Below are 19,440 nucleotides of genomic sequence, written 5' to 3'. Positions count from 1 at the left end.
GATGCTATGTTCATGGCAGCTAGTAACATCAATATTAAGCTGAATTCCAGGGCCTTGATTCTCTGCTTTAAGAAACAAGGCTTCCAGCAATTTCTCCTCCTCTGCTCCACTGTTGTTCCTGTTTTCCAGAGCTCCCCACCCCATGCTTACTTCAGCATGATCCCAGCTAGAGAAAACAAAAATGGGAAAACAACAACTTGAGTGACTAAACAGTTTAGATGCAAAATAAAGAAGTTGCACAAGATTTTACTTACCTCTTGGTTAAAAAAAAAAGAAAAAAAGAAGAGAAAAAGGAAAGCACCAGAAAAAAAGCAAACACCAAAACAGCTCTGCAAATTGAAAGTTTTAACCTTTTAGAAGAGTTAGCCCTTGATAAACCTGAATTCATACTACTCCCAGATCGTGCAGAGGAGTAACTGTATTATCTGCACCTTGGCACACGTTTCCTCAGCAGCTAGAACCCCGTCCCCCACCAGGTTCTGCTACCTCCTGCAGCAAAATGGCAGCAGATGACACCTGGCAATGCCCAAACTCTGACTTCTGCTGTGAGGATGAGGAATGGAGTGGAGTGCCAACGGCATTGTGCTTATGTAGGACAAGAGATCTTTCTTTTGATTGCCTTGTATTTTTGCTGGGGTGTGAAACAGAAATCTGCCCATGCCTGTTCTGCTTCCTGCTGTTAGGAGGCTGCTCAATAATTCAGTTATCTCTCCCTGAAGGAAGCTCCGCTGGCCTGCTGCTTGCTCAAGCCAGTTACTGCTGCTCAGCAATGAAGTCTGAAGTGCCACAGACTTCCAGGGGCCCCTTTGGCACTAGCTCTTTTGTATTCCAGTGGCCAGCAGCAGCTCCTTAACTCTTTGGCAGCCAAAGCTCATTATCATTTTTATATAATTAAACAGTGCTGCCCGTTCTCCTCATTAGATTATCACAGCAAATTGATGGTTATTTGAAGGAACTGCCACAATAGGAGACAAAACACTGGCAACACATAAAACAAAAGGATGCACACAAAGCTCTTTAATTAAACTCCGTGAAGGGATATGAATTCTAGCAGAGATTTTAGTTACCCTGCTGAGCCTCTTTCTGATTAGCTACAATGCATCTGCTGGCTTTCCTAGTATCCATCTGTACTGCTAAAGAGAAATTTATTCTGCCTACAGAAGATGACCTCAAAGACATCAGTTGTGGATAGTCTAATAGTTTATGTATGTTGACAAAATGGTTCTGAGCTCTTCTCGATGTGCTGACATGAAGAGCCATCCTCGTTACATAAACCAATTTGCTATGATACGCGCACACACACGCACACATGTATGCATGCACATGCGAATAACAAAGGGAGGCTAACATGAAAGCCAAAAGCAGTTGGAAAATTGGGAGGGAATCTTTTTCCAAGTTGCTAAAACTCCTTATCACCACAATTACTTTTTCTTTTGGCATGTACCATCTGTTCCCCCCCAGCCCTTTCCTTCCCTTCAGCATCCAGGTGCAAAAGCTGCAGCGAAGGCTAATGGATGGGGCAAGCAAAAAAAAGCCATAGGATATATACTGTAAAATATATTAATCCTAGCTTAGGCTGTTCCTTTGAAGTTTGATTTTTCTTTAAAAAAGTAAAAAGAAGGAATGAGAACTGAAAACAGAACTGTTACAGAGCATTTGTAAGAGGCAGTGCCGCAAAGTCTTTTGGGGCTTTCCATTTGGGTCATAAGGGATCTGGTTAAAATCACATCAGTCCTTAATCCACAGGTAATTGACAGCACAGCTCTCAATGACTCAGTGTGGGACACTGCCACAGTGCTCATTACTACTGCAGACCTTTAATCAGTATATTTTCAGTCACGTGCACCCTGTTGGCTCTACACAGCCTATGGAGACCATGCACGATTTGTACATTTATCATAATTAATTGCCTGCTGACATACTATAAGCTGTTACCATCTAGTGTCCAATTCAGAGGAATGTATGGGATGGAACTAGGCCAGACTATAGGATGCACACGTACAGCCTCAAAACACTCTTGGGAAACAGCTGTCCCCGGTGCTAAGCATGGTGCAGGGTTTTTTTTTTCCTCTCAGAGCCCCAGGAACTTGGGTGGATGAAAGAACTCTTCCTCATCCCTTAAGGAGCTCTGAAAATATCCCAAGTTCTGCCTAATTTATACAACCCAGTCCTCAGGGTCCTTCTCTGTTGCCAATGTCCTACTGTGAAGGCTCCATTAAATCTTTTATTTATTTGTCTATAGAGGCCACTGAAGAATGTCACAAGGTATTTCCTTTTCCAAAGAAGATTAAGCCAAACATGAATGAGGCTCTAACATTATTCTGGACAAGGGTGTGCACTTACATTTTGCCAGACTACTGACAGTCTGCAGGGAGTAACTATTCCCTGGCCTGACTTCTGACCACCTTACATGCAAGTAGGGGCAGATTTGTTACATTCATGACTTGGCAGAATCTTACCTTCGTGTTTTGTAGTGTCAGATGCAAACAAACTCAAAGCTGAAAATACTGAGGGGAAAAAAGGCAACCTATTGATTGTCCCTGCATGTACCTCAGCTTCTGCTGTCCCACTGAACAAGCTGGGCTGAGGCCAGAGGGGTTTGTTAAAAAAATTGATTTAATAGTGATTAAAACCGGAGCTTTTCAGCACAGTGCTGGCAAGTGTGATTTAATTTTAGCATTACAGCAGGTTTATTGGTAACTCAGACAATTGTCCACCTACAAAAAATCTTTTTAGCTCAATCATCCCCATGGATGCCTGTTTTGAACTTTATCAAAGAAACAGCTGTACAAAAGATTCTGGCCAGCCACAAGTACCACCAGAAAGGATCGCTATTTTCTCATTAAGAAAATACCACTCAAGAGGATCTCTGGTTTTTCAACAATAACATGCAATTCCTACTACAACACTACAGCTGGCTTTGCATTTGAGTCAGTGTGGGCACAAAATGCAGACCTTGGCTGTAAAGTTGGTAATGCTCTGCTGACTCAAAAACTAGCAATTCAGTTCAGGTGTTCTGCACAGCCAACAGCTCCTCCTTACCCCCAGGTGCCTTAATGCATTCAAGGTATTCTTTTAAAGCCTGTCTCCTTTGCAGTTTCTGTCTCCTACTTATCCTTTAAGTTACTTATTTCTTGGCACTTCCTGTCTCACTAGGTATAAAAGTCCAACACCTGAAGGAGGGATTCAGATACTGTTAAATAGGTGGAAGCCAGTGTGGTGACTGGTTACTTGCATTTATTTACTGTGTAGCATTCAAAGTCTGTCGACACGGATCAGCACTGCACTCTGCAAAATGCTGTAAAAGCAATCAGAAAGCTAGTTTCTGTTGCTGACAGCTAATTCTTTTAAACTTGAAAAGTGATAAGCTCTGAGGTACATCTCCAGGTCACAGCAACCTTCCATAGCAGCATGAACTACAAGCATAATTTTCTTACATCAAACAATCTGAGGAAAATGAATCTGCTGCTTTATCTGTTTTCAGTGTTATGAAACCATCATATAGAAATAAGCCAAAAAATGTATGTAGCCCACAAACATGTCTGTAATCTGGAACAGCTGAAGTACTTGATAAAAGCATCTGATGACTTATGCATAATGTAAGCAATACACTTTCCATCATAAGCTCTATAAGTCAAGCCACACTGCTGAAACAGATAATGGTGTAGAGGATGTACGTGACCAGTGGCCCAGGCCTTTCCCTTCGACAAATCTCTGAACTGCTGTTGACTGTTACAAAATCCCATGATCTGTGAAGGACATGAATTGTCCCTGGGACTTGAGATTCTGTGGGATGCTGTTAACAAGCTAAATACATTAGGTTTTGCAAACTCTGAGAAGTATTCCAGACGGAAGTTTGAGTGTTGTGCCGCAATGGGTTATGAAGCAAGGGTTGACCCTGCTGTCTCGTTAGGTTACTTTATCTTTCCAAATGAAAGGAAGGGACAAACGGGTTCAGAAATTATATGATAAGGCTAGTTTCTTCCAGCTATAGCATGCCAGGTCTGAGTGCCTTAGCTAGGTGAAAGACTGTCTGAAAAAGCACTTTGAGGAGGCTTGTTCAGTAAATTGTTTTTCCATGTCTCTCTAAAGAAGAGTTCCGAGTGCTTCTTAAATGTTGGCATGGAAGTCCCCAAGTACACGGACACAGTATGTACAGCTCTAAGAGGTATGGAGGGTTGGGGTTTTTTTCTGTAGTAATTTGAGTACCTGAGGCAATAACTGCTCTATAGTTTGGAAACTAAGCAGACACTTTTGTCTGTGTTTACTCCTAAGGGAAAGTAATGTGACCATCATAAGGCTGTGAGTTACATCAGTTTTAAAACATATTGCTTTGAATTAACAGGCAAGTAAGAAAATTGTTCCTTCTGGAAATCTAGTTCTCAGATAATTATTTATGTCTTGATACTCATTTTTTTCCCAGTAAACAAAGCAATAAGCTCTTATGAGCCAAGTGAATCAACATTAGTGGAATGAAAATCATTTTCTTACATAATTGTTTTTCCCCTACCTCCAATCCCTTCAAAATAGGCCAGAAAACCCACCTTAGAAAATAGTCTGTCTATAGTGACCTTATAAGTTAAAACAAAAGGAGTGATAAAAGAATAAGAGAAGGATTTAATCTGCCATTAAAAAAGAAAGAAAGAAAAAAGGCATGTAGAAGGTTTTTAACACATCTTAGAAAGATGTAGCATTTCATAGCATCATAGAATCAGTCAGGGTTGGAAGGGACCACAAGGATCATCTAGTTCCAAACCCCCTGCCATGGGCAAGGACACCTCACACTAGATCAGCCTGGCCAGAGCCTCAGCCAGCCTGGGCTTAAACACCCCCAGGGACGGGGCCTCGACCACCTCCCTGGACAACCCATTCCAGGGTTTCACCACTCTCATGGTGAAGAACCTCCTCCTCACATCTAGCCTGAATCTCCCCACCTCCAGCTTCATTCCATTCCCCCTAGTCCTATCACTACCTGAGATCCTGAGAAGTCCCTCCCCAGCCTTCCTATAGGCCCCCTTCAGATACTGGAAGGCCACAATTAGGTCACCTTGGAGCCTTCTCTTCTCCAGACTGAACAGCCCCAACTCCTTCAGTCTGTCCTCATAGGAGAGGTGCTCCAGCCCTCTGATCATCCTCGTGGCCCTTCTCTGGACACGCTCCAGCACCTCCACATCCCTCTTGTAATAGGGGCTCCAGAACTGGACACAGTACTCCAGGTGGGGTCTCACCAGAGCTGAGTAGAGGGGGAGAATCACCTCCCTTGACCTGCTGGCCACACTTCTCCTGATGCAGCCCAGGATCTGATTGGCTTTCCAGGCTTCACAAAAGAGTATTCTCAAAGAAAGTTTATGAAGACATGGCTCAATTGAGCAGTGGCAAAATAAGTATGAAATGAGCAGATGTATTAAAAAATATGAAAAGAAAAAGAGTTTAACTCTGCATCCAGTTCTGGTGCTGCCCCTGTACTACAGGGATGTAGTTGATGTAGGAATCCTTGACTCGGATAAATCCAACTTCAAAATAAGATGGAACCAGGCCCTTAAATCACTTTCCTACACTAGAATTAAATGAGCCCACTCTGCCTTCCTTCATGATTGTCTCATTCTAATAACAATCTCCAGCAATAACTGCTGTCTATAGTCTTATACTAAAGTGCAGACACTGACAAGTCACTAAAATGAATCTAACTGTATTTTAAATGGACACCAAACCACCACCACAACAATGAAGTCTGTTTGTGAGTGGTTTTTCATTGTCTGCAATATAAAAAGTCAATTAAGTCTCCAGGTATTGGTATAATGTAATTTCTACTAGACACAACTGATGGGAGACTTCACACCACACAAGATGCAGGACAATCAAGAGAAGTGTTTCTCTTCCTAATGTGGGGAGAAACTGTCTCTCCAAAACTGTATGAGATTAGATGGTCTCTGCAACACCAAATTATAGACACTACACAGTGGAAGCCATCTGTGTAATTCAAGAACAGCACAATGTTTGCTATATGGGCAAAGCAGCAGGCAGTGGTGTAACATACATCTGAAAGATTTTTTCTTTCTTCTTTTTTTATTAGGACCATGACTAACACAGAAGTTTGCCAAAACTCCATGATCACTGAGCTCCTGTGAAGAACTATTTCAGCCTAAAGCATTAACAATGCCAATGACAGTCAAAAATATTTCCTCACCCATGTGATGATATCGAGTGCCCTACCACACATGTGCATTGTGTCAGGCACAGGTACACAGCTGTGCTTCTGCAGCATTTGCTCAAGTAAATGAGAGAAAGCTTATGGCAGCATTAGGTTTTCAGGCTGGCTGTGGAGGGAAAAATGATACCTTATCTGGCACAGGGGTTACTAGTAGAAAGTTAACTCCTTGACATATTTTGAATCGGTGGAGTGAGTAAGTGAGTTTACACAAGCTCAGTGCTTTGTGTTTTTACTGTACCACCAAAACATGGTCAGAGAGTACACAAATCTTATCACTACTGACTCCTTATCTTCAAAATCTTCTACATGTATTTGATGCAAGTTCTTTAAGCACCCACTCAGTGTGTGCAATCCTGACCTCCCAGGACCGGTGATATTTGCACAGCACAGAAACAATGGAGCCATTTGTCTTGCAAGCAGGCCTGGGCACAGGGCAGACAGCTCTCTCCCTTGCTGGCCCCAGCTGGGGCATTTGCTTCGAGAAATCAAAACAACTGAGTTTCGGAGTCTTAGAACAAGACACTATATTGCTTCTTTAGCTGTATTTTTCCCTTCCTCAGGCAAAGCCTTCTCAAGCTCCCAAACACAGAATGCACAGCAGAAAGACCACACCAGGCTATGTATGCAAAACCTGAATATACTATTAACTGACTGCAAGCTAATCCACGGGAAAGACAAAAACATAGTGCTAGAAATAGCATGATGTCTGTAATACTCTGTTAAAGGATACTGATGAGAAACTGCTTTTTTCCCCCTGGTGTTTCACAATTTAAATGTCTAGTCACTTGCTTTCTACATGCTTCAGGAGCAGTGGACAGAAGGCCAAGAAAAGACCATTTCTGTTCTCACACATTTCCATTAAACTCTCACTAAAAGCCATTGTTTTCCTAAATTGCTCCCAGAAATCAAACTTGCATTTAATATCAATCTGGTGCAAGTACACTGTTTTCTCCTTTACACTAATTGTTTCTTTTTAAAAGACATTTTCATCAAATGCATGATAGAAAAACTCTTGGAATGTACCCCTTGAAATGTCCTGCTGAGCTTTTGCTAACATTTGGTAACAAACCTCCTGAGAGCCTTTAATGGAAGTTAACATTTTTAGCATGTGTCATACTGCAAGCCCTCAAAGCAGAAGTTTATAACAGTCTTAATGTGGCTCAGAAGCTCCAAGTTCTTTTCTAGATATCTGCTTTATGTTTGCTGACACTGCTGACTGCCCAGAGTTTGGCTGGCTCTGACCAGATCTAAGCACACAGACAAGCTTAAATGACGCAGAACTTACTTTTTCCTCCTTTATACTTCCTTAACAAATAGAAATTCAGCAGCATGTGCACAAGGAAAGCAAGCAACAAAAGAAAAGAATCCCCAAAACCACAACCAACCAAAACCACCCACTCACATGCCAGTTGGATTTTAAAGTGATTTCTACAGCTAACAAAAGGGACAGATTGTGAGTCCTGAAACATTAAGTCTGTTCTACCCACATAAACAGCACTTCCTGGGAGGGAATCAGCATGTTGTGCTTCCATAAAGAAAAAAAAGCAATGAAAAGTCATGTTATGTATGTGCCTCCAGAGATCAAAAGGAGAGTTATTAGCCTAAGGGAAAGGACAGGTTGACAGTAACTTTATAAGGATTTTATGATCTACTAATCCTGAGCTGATCAGAACAGATCACTCAAGTGCCGTGAAACCCTGTAACATCCTGCCTGCCCTGTGGGCTGTGACCTCTGCTCTGCAGTTCCTGAGCATACCTTACCTCTGAAGCTGTGTGGAGGTCTTCAAACAACTTTATGGCTCTGCTCTCCAGTGCTTGCTCAACAGTACTCTGTTTTCAGTCACATATTTCTGTGGCCACAGCATGCTACTGCAACTCTGTAATGGAAATAAAGTGGTGGAGCAAGGGACCTTTCCCAAGCTGTACAGGAAAGAAGCAGTTTGGTTTGTAGGACTCATGCAATTTTATGTCTCTGGCCCAAAATGTGGCCCTCTGGCATCTCAGGCCAATGTAAATCAGCCCTTTGCTTGCAGTGATGCTCATGCACAAGTGAGCCACCTCAGCAACATAAGCCAGTTCACAATCACCCCCATCAAAAAACTAACTCCTCCTCAGGCAATCTCACAGCATTATTGAGGGTGCAAGAGTTATTGATAGAAGGAGGTAGGACAGAAAGGCAGCAGCCTCGGTTTAAAACTGCTGGACCTGCTCTGACCACTCCCTGAGCTTCCCAATTTGTGAGAAACTAGCCTCAGCCTATAGATACTACTGTGACTCAAAAATTTGTTTGTAAGAGGACCATATGAGCTGCAGCTATTGTATTTCAGACTGAAAATGTTTAGTCTGCCAAGAACAGTGAGGTAAAGTCAGCATGATACTGTGACTTGCCTTTTCAAGGATAAAACCCTTAAAACATAGCTTCCTTTAAAATCATACTGCACAACAGAATATGACTGTTTATTTAAAACTCTTCCTTTGCTTGGGTCTTTGTGCTATTTAAAGCTTGTCCCATATTGCCAATTACAAGGTATGGAAAGAACCACCTGTAACATTCCTTCTCCATAAGGCTTAAAAGTTTTGCTTTCCAACTAAATCTGAGGAGCCTAAGAAAATAGAAGAAAGGTTTTATGCTTGATTTGGCCACCACACCGACTTGTTTTTACTGCCTAACACACAAACAGCATGTCTAGATAACTGAACTCTGACAACTGGAAAATCAGACTAGTTAGTACACTGTCATTTTTATTTTATCTTTTTTTTTTTCTAAGCAAGAAGACCTTGTCAATTCTACCAGTCAAGTGAGCTTGGGCCAGATTGTTAAACATTTCAAGAAAGCAGAATAAAACCTGTTCCCTCCATGGAGCAGACTTTCATTTACTTTCCTTGCTCACAAGCACACCATTAGGGATCAAAGGACAACACTGTCCACAGGACTAGATTTCATTACTGAAACTATTCCAGGTCTTTTGCTGAAGCTACTACTGTGAATGGGAATCACTAGAATTCCAGTTTCATGGATTTCCTGGCAGATGAGATAGTATTTATGAGCTGCCTCAGCTTTCCTACATTTGTACCAATGTGACATGCGACTGGCAGCGATTCAACTTCATTATTCTTAGTTAGATGAGTCAGTAAGTGTGGAAAGAGCAATGAAATCGGCAGTTAATCAACACAAAAATCAGATATTCTGAGGCCAAGAAAGTATTTATATGCTGATGACTCAACTTTTGCAGCAGTGTATGCATTTAAGAACAGGAAATACACTATTGAACCCTCTTACAACAACAACTTCGATGTGAAGGGCTGAAATGTCCTCTTCCCCCTACTGTGATTCAGAAAACTGGAGCTGTACTCCTGGATTTCTGCAGAACATACCCACAAGAGCTTCCATGGTCATCAAAGGACACCAGAGAATCAAGGCTTCTGCAGGTTACATGGCAAGTTAGTCTTTCAAAGGCTATGTAAAGAAACACAGGTGACAAAAGCTAGAAGCTAGAAGCCCTAGAAGCTCTGCTGCTGTCTGCCATATAATCCATCTAAGGCTCATCTACTACAGTAGTGGACTGCTGCTGCTACAAGGTAGGGAAAGGGAATAGTTTCTCCAGCCTTCTGTAATGGCATGAATGCTTGCTACATGTGGTAGCAATTTCACTTATTGTTTGAAACCTGTTTATCCAGACACAGAGTTTATGTGGATTACAGCTGATAACTATTCTAGAACAAACTCTGTGAACTCAGAAACTACAATTTACTACAACCCTTCACGAAAATTTGTACAGAGACATAAGACAGCCACTTCCTAACAAAGTTCAGGAACTTCCTCTTATTTGATGTTTACTGTTTGCTTTTTCTTCTTGCACTGCAGAGGTGCCACGGAGGAGCTGGGGAGGGCAATGTTAGTACTACTGTCCTGCAGTGGTAATTCTTCAAGCAAGATACATGGTGGGCCAAGGCTATGAAGTGCTCTGTGAGCTTGATTTAAAAGTCACTATCCACTGGCAGAAAGAGAAAATTTATCAGTGAATTTAGATTAGCTAGCTTCAACAATTTCCAGTATGCAATTCTGGCAAATGTTTAGATAGAGGCAATAAATAGAGCAAATTGACTGTCAGCTAGGCTTCATTTTCTCAATCCCTTTAGTAGTGCTCCACAGTCCAACTGTAAAGTTCCAGTTTAGGTTCGTATCAATGCGAAAGCTAATCCCGTGCCCCCACAAGTAAGGTGTCAATTTATTCAGGCTCACAGGCAACACAACAAACCACAAACCAGCACCTTCTTAAAGATAAAAGTATAAGTGAATTTGTTCAGTCAGATAAATTAGGTTTTAGGAACAAGAACATGTGTTTGCAGAAAGAATCTTTTTAGAAAGGAATGGGGAGGAGATATGATGGAAGGGAAGGATGTTTGAATTTGCACCAAACAATTTCTTTCTCGCTAAGCCAAAGCTGTTATCTGCTGTTAGGCTCTCTTTTATCCTTCTGCTGGAGACTGTCATTCAGATTGCCCTTTCTGCCTACTGAACAATCCAAGCAGGACAGAAGCAAATTAAGGCTGCAGCAGCACAACCAAGCTGCTATCTGTCTTCTTTTATTTCCTTAATAATACAATAATACTTGGAGATTAAGCTGTCCCTCGAGTGGGAACATCCTTCTCTCTGTTATTGGTTATGTGTGGTTGACTCGGTAACTTGCTCACTTGTTTCCTTCTGCTGTCTCGTACTAATACTCTGCAGACCATGTCACACATGGCCCTTTCTAATCTCTTGTATAGATATCTTGCAGTTAATGATTGCTACGTGTTGACTTTTACGGCTCATAAAGCCACTAGTGGGTATCAAATTTAATATGCTCAACCGACATCAATGATGTATTTTATCTTTTGCTTCAAATTACAACATTTCTGGGGTTTGCAAGATTGAAAATAATACTACACAACAGAAGAGGCCTTTTAATGCTGCTTAATAACAAAGGAGAGCTTCTGATATAACCCAAGAGCTATGGCAACCAGACACTACACAGTTAAAGAGAGACACTGCAACACAATAGCTTCCAAACACTGATACCTTTGGCAAATCAGCTCCACAGGAGAAGCAGCATTCTTGGTTTTAAAGCAGCAGTCACTGTGCTCAGACTAATACCTCTCCTTCTGAAGACACATCATCTTCCATAAAACCAACTGAGGTGCTGAGAGCTTAGGCAAAGCAGCTGGAGAAAGGATAAGACAGACTGTAGGCTCACAAGGGCAGTACTTAAAAACCAAACAGTTGAAGCTTGCAGTTATTAAACTGCACGTATTATGTACTGAATACCACTGGACTGAGCAAATCTCTTTGCTGGTCACAGTTTACCCATTTTCCCTACCCTGCAATAAGAAATGTAATGCTTTGACAAAACAGGGTGATAGCTGTCAACCATCAGGAGTGGTCTCCTCCCCTGGAACGGTGTGTACCCAGCTGGCCCACAAAAAGCCAGGTGAGCTGGACAGCTTATCTCCAACAGTGATACACTATGTTGTGAATCAGACAGTTCTAACACACCACAGCACGCTCATGAGTTCTGAGCAGTTGGGAAGGGTGACAGCGTGATTTCTCTCAGATCCCCAGTTCACACTATGTGCCAAACAACCGTGGCCTCATTTTCGGAGGCATTTTATCATCTTCAGGTTTCTCCTCTAATCAATAATGTTGTACACCAGTCCCTGCAAACAAACACCACCCAGGAAGAGAGTAGATACCATGCTTTATGCTCAGCTCAACTATCCTGTTCTCACATTCAACAATAGATGAGACACTTAAAGCATACAAGTTGTAGGCACAAATCTGCCATCAGGCTCTGGTCACCGGCATGGAATTTCACTCCATTACCTACAACCAGCACTCAGTAAGTCACTCAAGGCAGATCATATTCTATAAAACATCATGTCAACACCACTTTCCAAGAAGAATGGCTGCCATTGCCACACAGCTTCCAGTAAAACAAAGATTGTTGATAAGACACTCAAATATTATTCTTTCGCCATTCATGGGACATGATTCGCACATTCTGGCCTGGGTTTTGGCCTGGTTTGGGGAAGGTTTAGGGAAGGTGATGGCCTAGTGAGGTTTATGGAGAAGCCCAGACTGGAGAGCTGGGCTGAATATGAATTGTTAGGTATTTCTGCATGTTTTTTGTACATACTGTTGTATGTAGTTATGAATAGTATTTCCATTTAAACTTCCAAGTCTTTCCAACCTGGTGTGGAGCATCTGTCTTTAATGCCTTTGGGAAGGGTTGAAGTGCATCTGTCCACTCTTAAAATGAAGACACTTACCTTCTGCTGTCCTTAAAGTTATACCACTGTACTTTAAGCTCCTGACACTGATAAAGGAGAAGAGTTAAGGAATGAAGATAAATGTATGTACAGAGGGTGAAAAGGCATAAAAGAGAGGTGTGGAATAGAGAAACAAAGAGATCTGAAGATGTTTCTTGCAACCAGCTTGAATACCTTACTGACTGGAACACAGGCACCTCCATGGCTTTTCAAACACCCAACTTGTCACAGTATAGCACAAGCAGTTCTACAGCATAAATAATCCATAACCACAGCTTCCCAAGTGGGAATTAACAGACTTTGGGATACAAGCAGGTGCAGGGACATAATTGATTGCTGCCATTTTTTTTGTGTGTGTGTATTGAGCTTCAAAATAGGACTATTCATTATTTGTCTCCCCTCCACCAGCTACCAAAGCATGTTCATTTAAAGCAAAAAGCATTCACTTCAATGTTAAGTGCATGCAGCAATGAAATATGCAACTAAAAGACACCTAATGATATTTGCACAAATACTTCCTAGTAATCATTCTCCTTTCAATTATCTAGTGGATGAACCCTGCCTCTCAACGAGTCAGATGGAATTTTGCAGACAGTTCTGAACTCTGTGGGCTGTTTCTCCTGGTTCAAACCTGCTTTGCAGATTTTGCACTAACATTGTTGATTTTGCACCTCAGCTTTAAAGCTTCTCAATTTTTTTTCCTGTTTCAGATTTCTAAATCCACTTTGTTTCTACCTACACAATCACAGCGCGCTGAGAACAAAATGTGGGCTAGAAATACGTGAACATAAAATCAGTGGACATTGCAAGCAATTCTCCAGCATCTTCAAAAATGCATAAATATTCTAATGAGCCTCACACAAACAGGCACATGCCTGTCCAATCCTCCAAATTCTCTGAGCTCTTGCATAAGAATTCTTTGATATTTGTCTTAGTCCCTGAAGTTACATCTTAAAGTTTAAAAAGATAGACTTGTTAATAACACACAAATGTTCATAGACATAACATCTTTACAGATATCCTCTGTGAGCAGATCAAGCCACTCTCCATATGTATTTAAATGTACTGGAAGGCTGGAGTTTTTAAGCTGTCAGATCTGTGCCTGGGTAAGAGGGGCTCTATTTTCACTCTTCGAGCAGCAAGAGATTAGCAGCTTGAAATCACTTTGACAGTTTCAGTTACTCTATTGCATACCGCCGGGAATTTTAATTCCAACCTGTGAAATTGTAATTGCTTCTCAAGAAGAGCTGAAGGATTCTGGGTAATGGCTACAGCCAAGCTTAATGTCAGAGTTGCCAGTTGCTGCCACTTCAGATATTACTTGCTGTTATTCAAAAATCATTCCAGCTTTCCATACGGGAAGTTGAATTGGGGAATGAAACTAAATTAACAGAAGCTGTCAGATGTTCAGAGATGTGCAGGCAATGCTGTGATGGAGGTGGATGAACACCCCTCAAAAGGTACCTACTCTTTATTTCTGTCTCTTGCTTTACATAACAAGCTTTACATATGCCACATATTCTTTTTCTAAGCATATATATATATATATATATACACCCCATTAATAGAAAGCTACAATAAAAAGATTAAATGACTAAGTCCTCCAGCATCCAAACCCATGCACAAATAGGACGTAAGAAGTGTTCAGAAGAGACTCAAGGTGTCTTTGCTATTCAAGTCTTGTGGCTTGCAAGATTCCCCACTCAAAACAGCCAAAGAGATCTCAGTGCTACCACAGACAGCTAAGAAAAATAGTTGAGGCTTCCTTGGTTATATCCTTTTTTGCTTTTTAAACAAAGGCACAGAAAGTAGATTGATTATTAGCAGATACATTATCTAATGATGAGCATGTTCACCTATGTGTAAGAGTGAGATCAACTAACGTCTCCTGCAATGGTTTCATTAACTTGGAGTGCAGTAGATTTCTCACTTAGCTGGTGGCTTGTAAAGACAGCCTTTTACATTAGCCTCCAATATGATGCCAATGTAAAAATTAAAAATGCCACCCACCTGGCATGGCAGTTAGGGGCACTCAGGCAGCCAAACAGGAGTAAAAGTCACAGATCAAACATGTTTAGGTCAATCCATTCCATGAAGCAGATGTACTCCTACAGTTCACTCTGCACTCACCCAGGTTTCCCAGTGCCTTCAAGAGCAGCCTCAAGCAATGTGCAGCTTGAGTTTTGCCTGAAGGTCCAGACAAGCTGTTTGATCAGAAGACTTGCTCAGCCCAGTGACTTTCAAAGCTTTAGCTGCAAATAAACAGGAGCAAATGCTCTAATGCTCTACCATATAAAGCTTCAAAAAGCTCTTCCAAAATCTAAAGGAAGAGAATAAAATCTTTGATAAACAACACTCCCTACTTATCAGGTTAACACTCACTTTAAGAATATACTGCATCTGTGGGTAATTCCATTTACAGAGTCTGCTTCATCCTCTTTCTGTACATTGCATTACTTCTAAGAAAAGAAGCTGGTCCCATTACAGCCAGCAACACACAGAATCTAAATCACAAGCTTCGTAAATCTCTGTAATAGCTGATGCAATGAGGCTGTAATTGCTACGATTAGATAAGCTACAGTGGCTGACAGAGAGAGTGCTAGAGGCACAGAACCAATCTGCATAGTTTATTCCCATCAAATGCAAAAATTTGGCTCAGACACAATGATTTTGTCAACTCATAGTTTTCCTGAGAATCTTGTCATATGTTGTACTCTCCTGAAAATCTCAGCTCCCAGACTCAAGCAGTTGTGGGGTTTTTGGGTTTTGTTGCTTTGTGGTTTTTTTAATATTACAGAATTGTTAAAAATCTGGCTGTAAAAGCAAAAAAAAAAAAAAAGCCTGAAAAAACCAAGCACAAGCAAATCAAGACCATGGGTTTTAAAAAAAACCTCATGAATTTTGAGTCTTGGCTCATGACCTTCAATGGGTGCAATCAGAAATATAATATTCAAGTCATTACACACCTAATTTCCTGAAGACACTTACATTTGTTGTTATAATTTACAGGCTGTACTGAAAGCACCATGGTGGAACTTCCTGATTAATTGTCTGTAACTACTAGGAATCCTGGGTTAATAAAGTACAAAACATCCTTCCTGGGAGATTATTCATCAGCACTGTAGAGCCACTGTACCGGCTTTACTTGGGATAGAGTTAATATTCATCATCACAGCTAGTATGGGCTATGCTTTGGCTTTGCAGGGAGGTTTTTGTTATTGCTGAGCAGTGCTTACACAGAGTCAAGACCTTTTCTGCTCCTCACGCCACCCCACCAGGCTGGTGGTGAACTGAAAGCTGGGATGGCACACAGAGAGGGCACCTGACCCCAACTGGCCAAAGGGTTATTCCAGACCGTATGATGTCATACTCAGCATATAAAGCTGAGGGAAGGAGAAGGAAGAGGGGGACATTTGGAATGATGACATTTGTCTTCCCAAGTAACCATTATGCATGATGTAACCCAGCTTTCCTGGAGATGGCTGAACACCTGCCTCTTGACAGGAAGTGGTGAATTAATTCCTTGTTTTGCTTTGCTTGTGTGCATGGCTTTTGCTTTTGAAGTGTTCTGATCTCAACCCATGACTTTCTCACTTTTACTTTTTCAATTCTTTCTTCTACCCCAGCAGGGAGGGGAGTGGGGGAAAGACCAAGTAACTCAGCCGCTTACTGCAGCTACACCACAACAGTCATGTAGGCAGCTCATCTCTGTCTTTGTTGGGCACCACATAAACATAATAAACCCCCCCAACAGTTCCTGCTTTTAAGATTTTAAACAGACTTTGCAAGTGAAAGTTTGGGTGAAGATCCAGAAAATTAACAAGGCATGAAAGAATGAAGAGTATCATGAAGGCAGCTGCTGGCAGAACTGGGCACAGAATACAATGTGTGACTGACCAGTACATTCTCCAGATGTGTGGTGAACCTGTCATGACGAAAATGGCTTGAAGAAAATAATTAGAGATGTGCAGTGTTCAAAATGTAACCTTCCCATTAACAGAGCAATATTGTTATATATAGCATGTCCCAATGCACAGCTAATAAAAGATTCACACGTAGTTCTCTGAGCATCGCACTGTAATATAGTATAAACAATATACTGTAATATAGAGATCGTATCCAACCTGTACTTGAAAAGCACTCTACCACCAAAAGTCCATATTCTCATTCAGTGATAAAAACCAAATACCTTTAAAACCATTTCTTTGTAAAAAATAATTCCTGTTGTATGAACAGAGCCTGATAACTCACTGTGAAGCTGAGAGAGGCAAGATGGCAGGCAAAAAAATTCATTCAGACATGGCAGCAAAATAAATAGCAGCGAATGACAGAAACTTCAATGATGTATCAGCGTTTGAGTCTAACATAGAAAGACACATATCAAACCATCACACTGCATTAAGCAAAATCTTTAAGCAAGCTTCAAATGCTCTGTCCATAGATTACCAACATCACTTAGTATAAAGACTTCTTATACACTCTGTGAGTTTCCTGCATGCGTGTACCTGCTACAGCAGTTATTCAAACAGTAATCAATGCAAACATTGCATCACCTTAGAAAAAAAGAAGAGGAAAAATGCAACACACTGTTCAGCCAACCAAGGCAGAATTTTGGTAAGATAGGACTCCCTAGAGCTTACAACATTTTCTCCTATGAAGGATATGAAAGGCATAGAAGAGTAAAAAATTATCACCCCATTTATATTAGCTTTTTCACTTTTTCTTAAAAAAAGACACACAGAAAAAAAAAAATAAAGAGAAAAAGAAGAATTGGTGGGAAAAATGTTTCCTCTGAAGACTTTAAACATCACTTTTATTGCTTTCATAAAAGCCCCATCCAGTTCACAGCTCTGTTTTCATTACTCCGTAGTAAAACATAACAAGCACTGCAAGCAGAGCCAGGCTGACAGACAGTATCTTCAGTCCATCCCCTTCTTGTTGCCATGGAAGCTGTAAAGTCAGCCATGAGCAGAGTGGTGTTTCCACTAAGGTCTCAGCAGAAGGGCTTGCTTTCCAGTTTGTGCCGCTCTGTGGTGCGTGCCTGAACTCCTGTAAAGAAATGCACATATTAAGATTGAACCTGTGCTATATATTTCTGATTGCGCACAGTAAATACAAATAAATCTCCTCTTTATACTGAAGTTTAAATTAATAGCCCTTTTCAAGACAAACAACAGTTTGACCTGTGCTGCATCGTCATCAGGTCATCAGGTTTCATGCAGAAATCTTACAAACGCCACACAAAGTTAATCTTTTAATGAAATTAACTGCCAAATCAAAGAAGCTATTAGCAACAGACACCAATCTCCAGATCTCAGTACCATCAAAGAGAACAGTTTGATGGCTTTTTATTTATTTCACTGTTGTCTCCCATTTTTGGCTTCTTCAAATTAAATGTCTAACCAGTGATAGAGGGGACTACAACCCAAGAATCCTTTGCACAGCAGGACTCCTCTAAAGTCAATCATCATCTCCTGGTGTGCCAGCTCAGTGGTGCTTGAAAATCCTCCCACAGGGCTTTTCCTTTCCCCTGACCCTCAGGAGGCAGCTGTGCTAAAACACTCACCTTCTCATTCAGCATATTGAATCCCAGGTACCTGCTGTGCCTGCCATTACCATTCTCAAACTGACTGCAACCAACAAGATTCCCCAGAGTATGAGGACTTTTAACTGCAGCACAAGTTACAGATGTCGAGTCACTACTTCAGTGGAAAATTCACAGGGAAAGAATAAGAAACCCTTCTACCTTGTTCACTTCAGCATGCTAGCACTGTAGATACTCCATAGTAAAAACATCTCTTAAAACTGTAATCTGTAATGTAATCTCATGACATTTACAAGAGGCAGAAGAGGTAATTAAACTAAAGTGTAATGATCTTGCATTGTAAGAGTCGATACTTTTGACCCCTTCTTTTTTTCCTCCCTCTATTTCAATGATCTCTTAGGAATCCGACTGGAAATCAGTGAGATTTTTAACTGGCTTAAAATTTGCCAGTTGAAAATGGCTTTGATTAATTAATTTTAAAAATTCCCTCCCCCCTCCCCCCTTTACATTTCATATAAAACAAATCAGAGACACAGAAAGTACCTTTCTGGATAATTTTGTATTTCCAAACAGCTGAAATGAGGTCACAGGAAAACACAGACACCACATGCTTGACTCCCTCCTTTACCAAACATTTCTGGGCAAACTCAAAGAAATATCAAAGCTCCAAGAAAGATGCCTGCCTATGAAAGTGTGGCAGCACAATTTAACAGTCTGTAACTGCCTCCTGTTTTCCATTTCAGAAATCAGCTTTATTATAGAAAGAAAATAATGATTAGTACTGCCTAGGTAAGTAAACATCAAAGGGTCAAATGATACCCTGGTGTAAGTGCTGCTCTAACATCTAAGGCATTGTTGATCTAGATCACAATTCGTACAGGCTACTGAATAAGCAACCTATGAAGTGAGGATGACTTTATTCATACTGTACCCAGATAACCATCAACCAAGTAAACAGGAAACAGGTAGCAAAATGTGATGCAGTTCTCTGTAGTGTAAGGTAAAACACCACCACCACTCCAGCACTTTGGCCTATACTGTGCAGAATATGTAAGCTTCATTAAAAAACAAACCAAACCAAACCCTGCCTCACATTGTTATTAATTACAATCAACTCCTAAGGCATCTGAAATTTTAGTAACCTGGCTTGGCTGTTTTATCCTCCAAAATCAAAGCTAATAAACCTTTGCCTTGCAGAATAAATTGGAAACCATACAGTATTAAGGATTTTTAATTGATGAATGAAAACTCTTGCAATTCATTCTTTCTTGACATTTACAAACCCTCTCTCTCCTTTGCAGATCTCACCAATTTCTACCAATCTAAGATGCATAATGTATGGTCATGCACTGTTTTTACATGTACTGTTGGTGTG

At 40.9% G+C, this 19,440-nt stretch overlaps 1 protein-coding gene across 1 annotated transcript in view; it reads right to left on the bottom strand.

The window, feature by feature from the left end:
- Window positions 1-13,976: 13,976 nt before the first annotated feature.
- CDKAL1 (CDK5 regulatory subunit associated protein 1 like 1) overlaps window positions 13,977-19,440 on the bottom strand; it is a 489,452-nt gene continuing 483,988 nt past the window's right edge. The window contains exon 16 of the mRNA XM_068160857.1: window positions 13,977-17,569. Within this exon, the coding sequence (XP_068016958.1) occupies window positions 17,363-17,569 (207 nt within the window). The 3' untranslated portion in view covers window positions 13,977-17,362. The remainder of the gene's footprint in view (window positions 17,570-19,440) is intronic.

This window comes from Melanerpes formicivorus, unplaced genomic scaffold (genome assembly GCF_026170545.1).
Source record: "Melanerpes formicivorus ecotype bairdi unplaced genomic scaffold, bMelFor1.0.p_v2 SCAF_53, whole genome shotgun sequence".
Classification (NCBI taxonomy): Eukaryota; Metazoa; Chordata; class Aves; order Piciformes; family Picidae; genus Melanerpes; species Melanerpes formicivorus.
The sequence above is the reverse complement of the archived record's forward strand: the minus strand, read 5'-3'. Positions and strand labels throughout refer to the sequence as shown.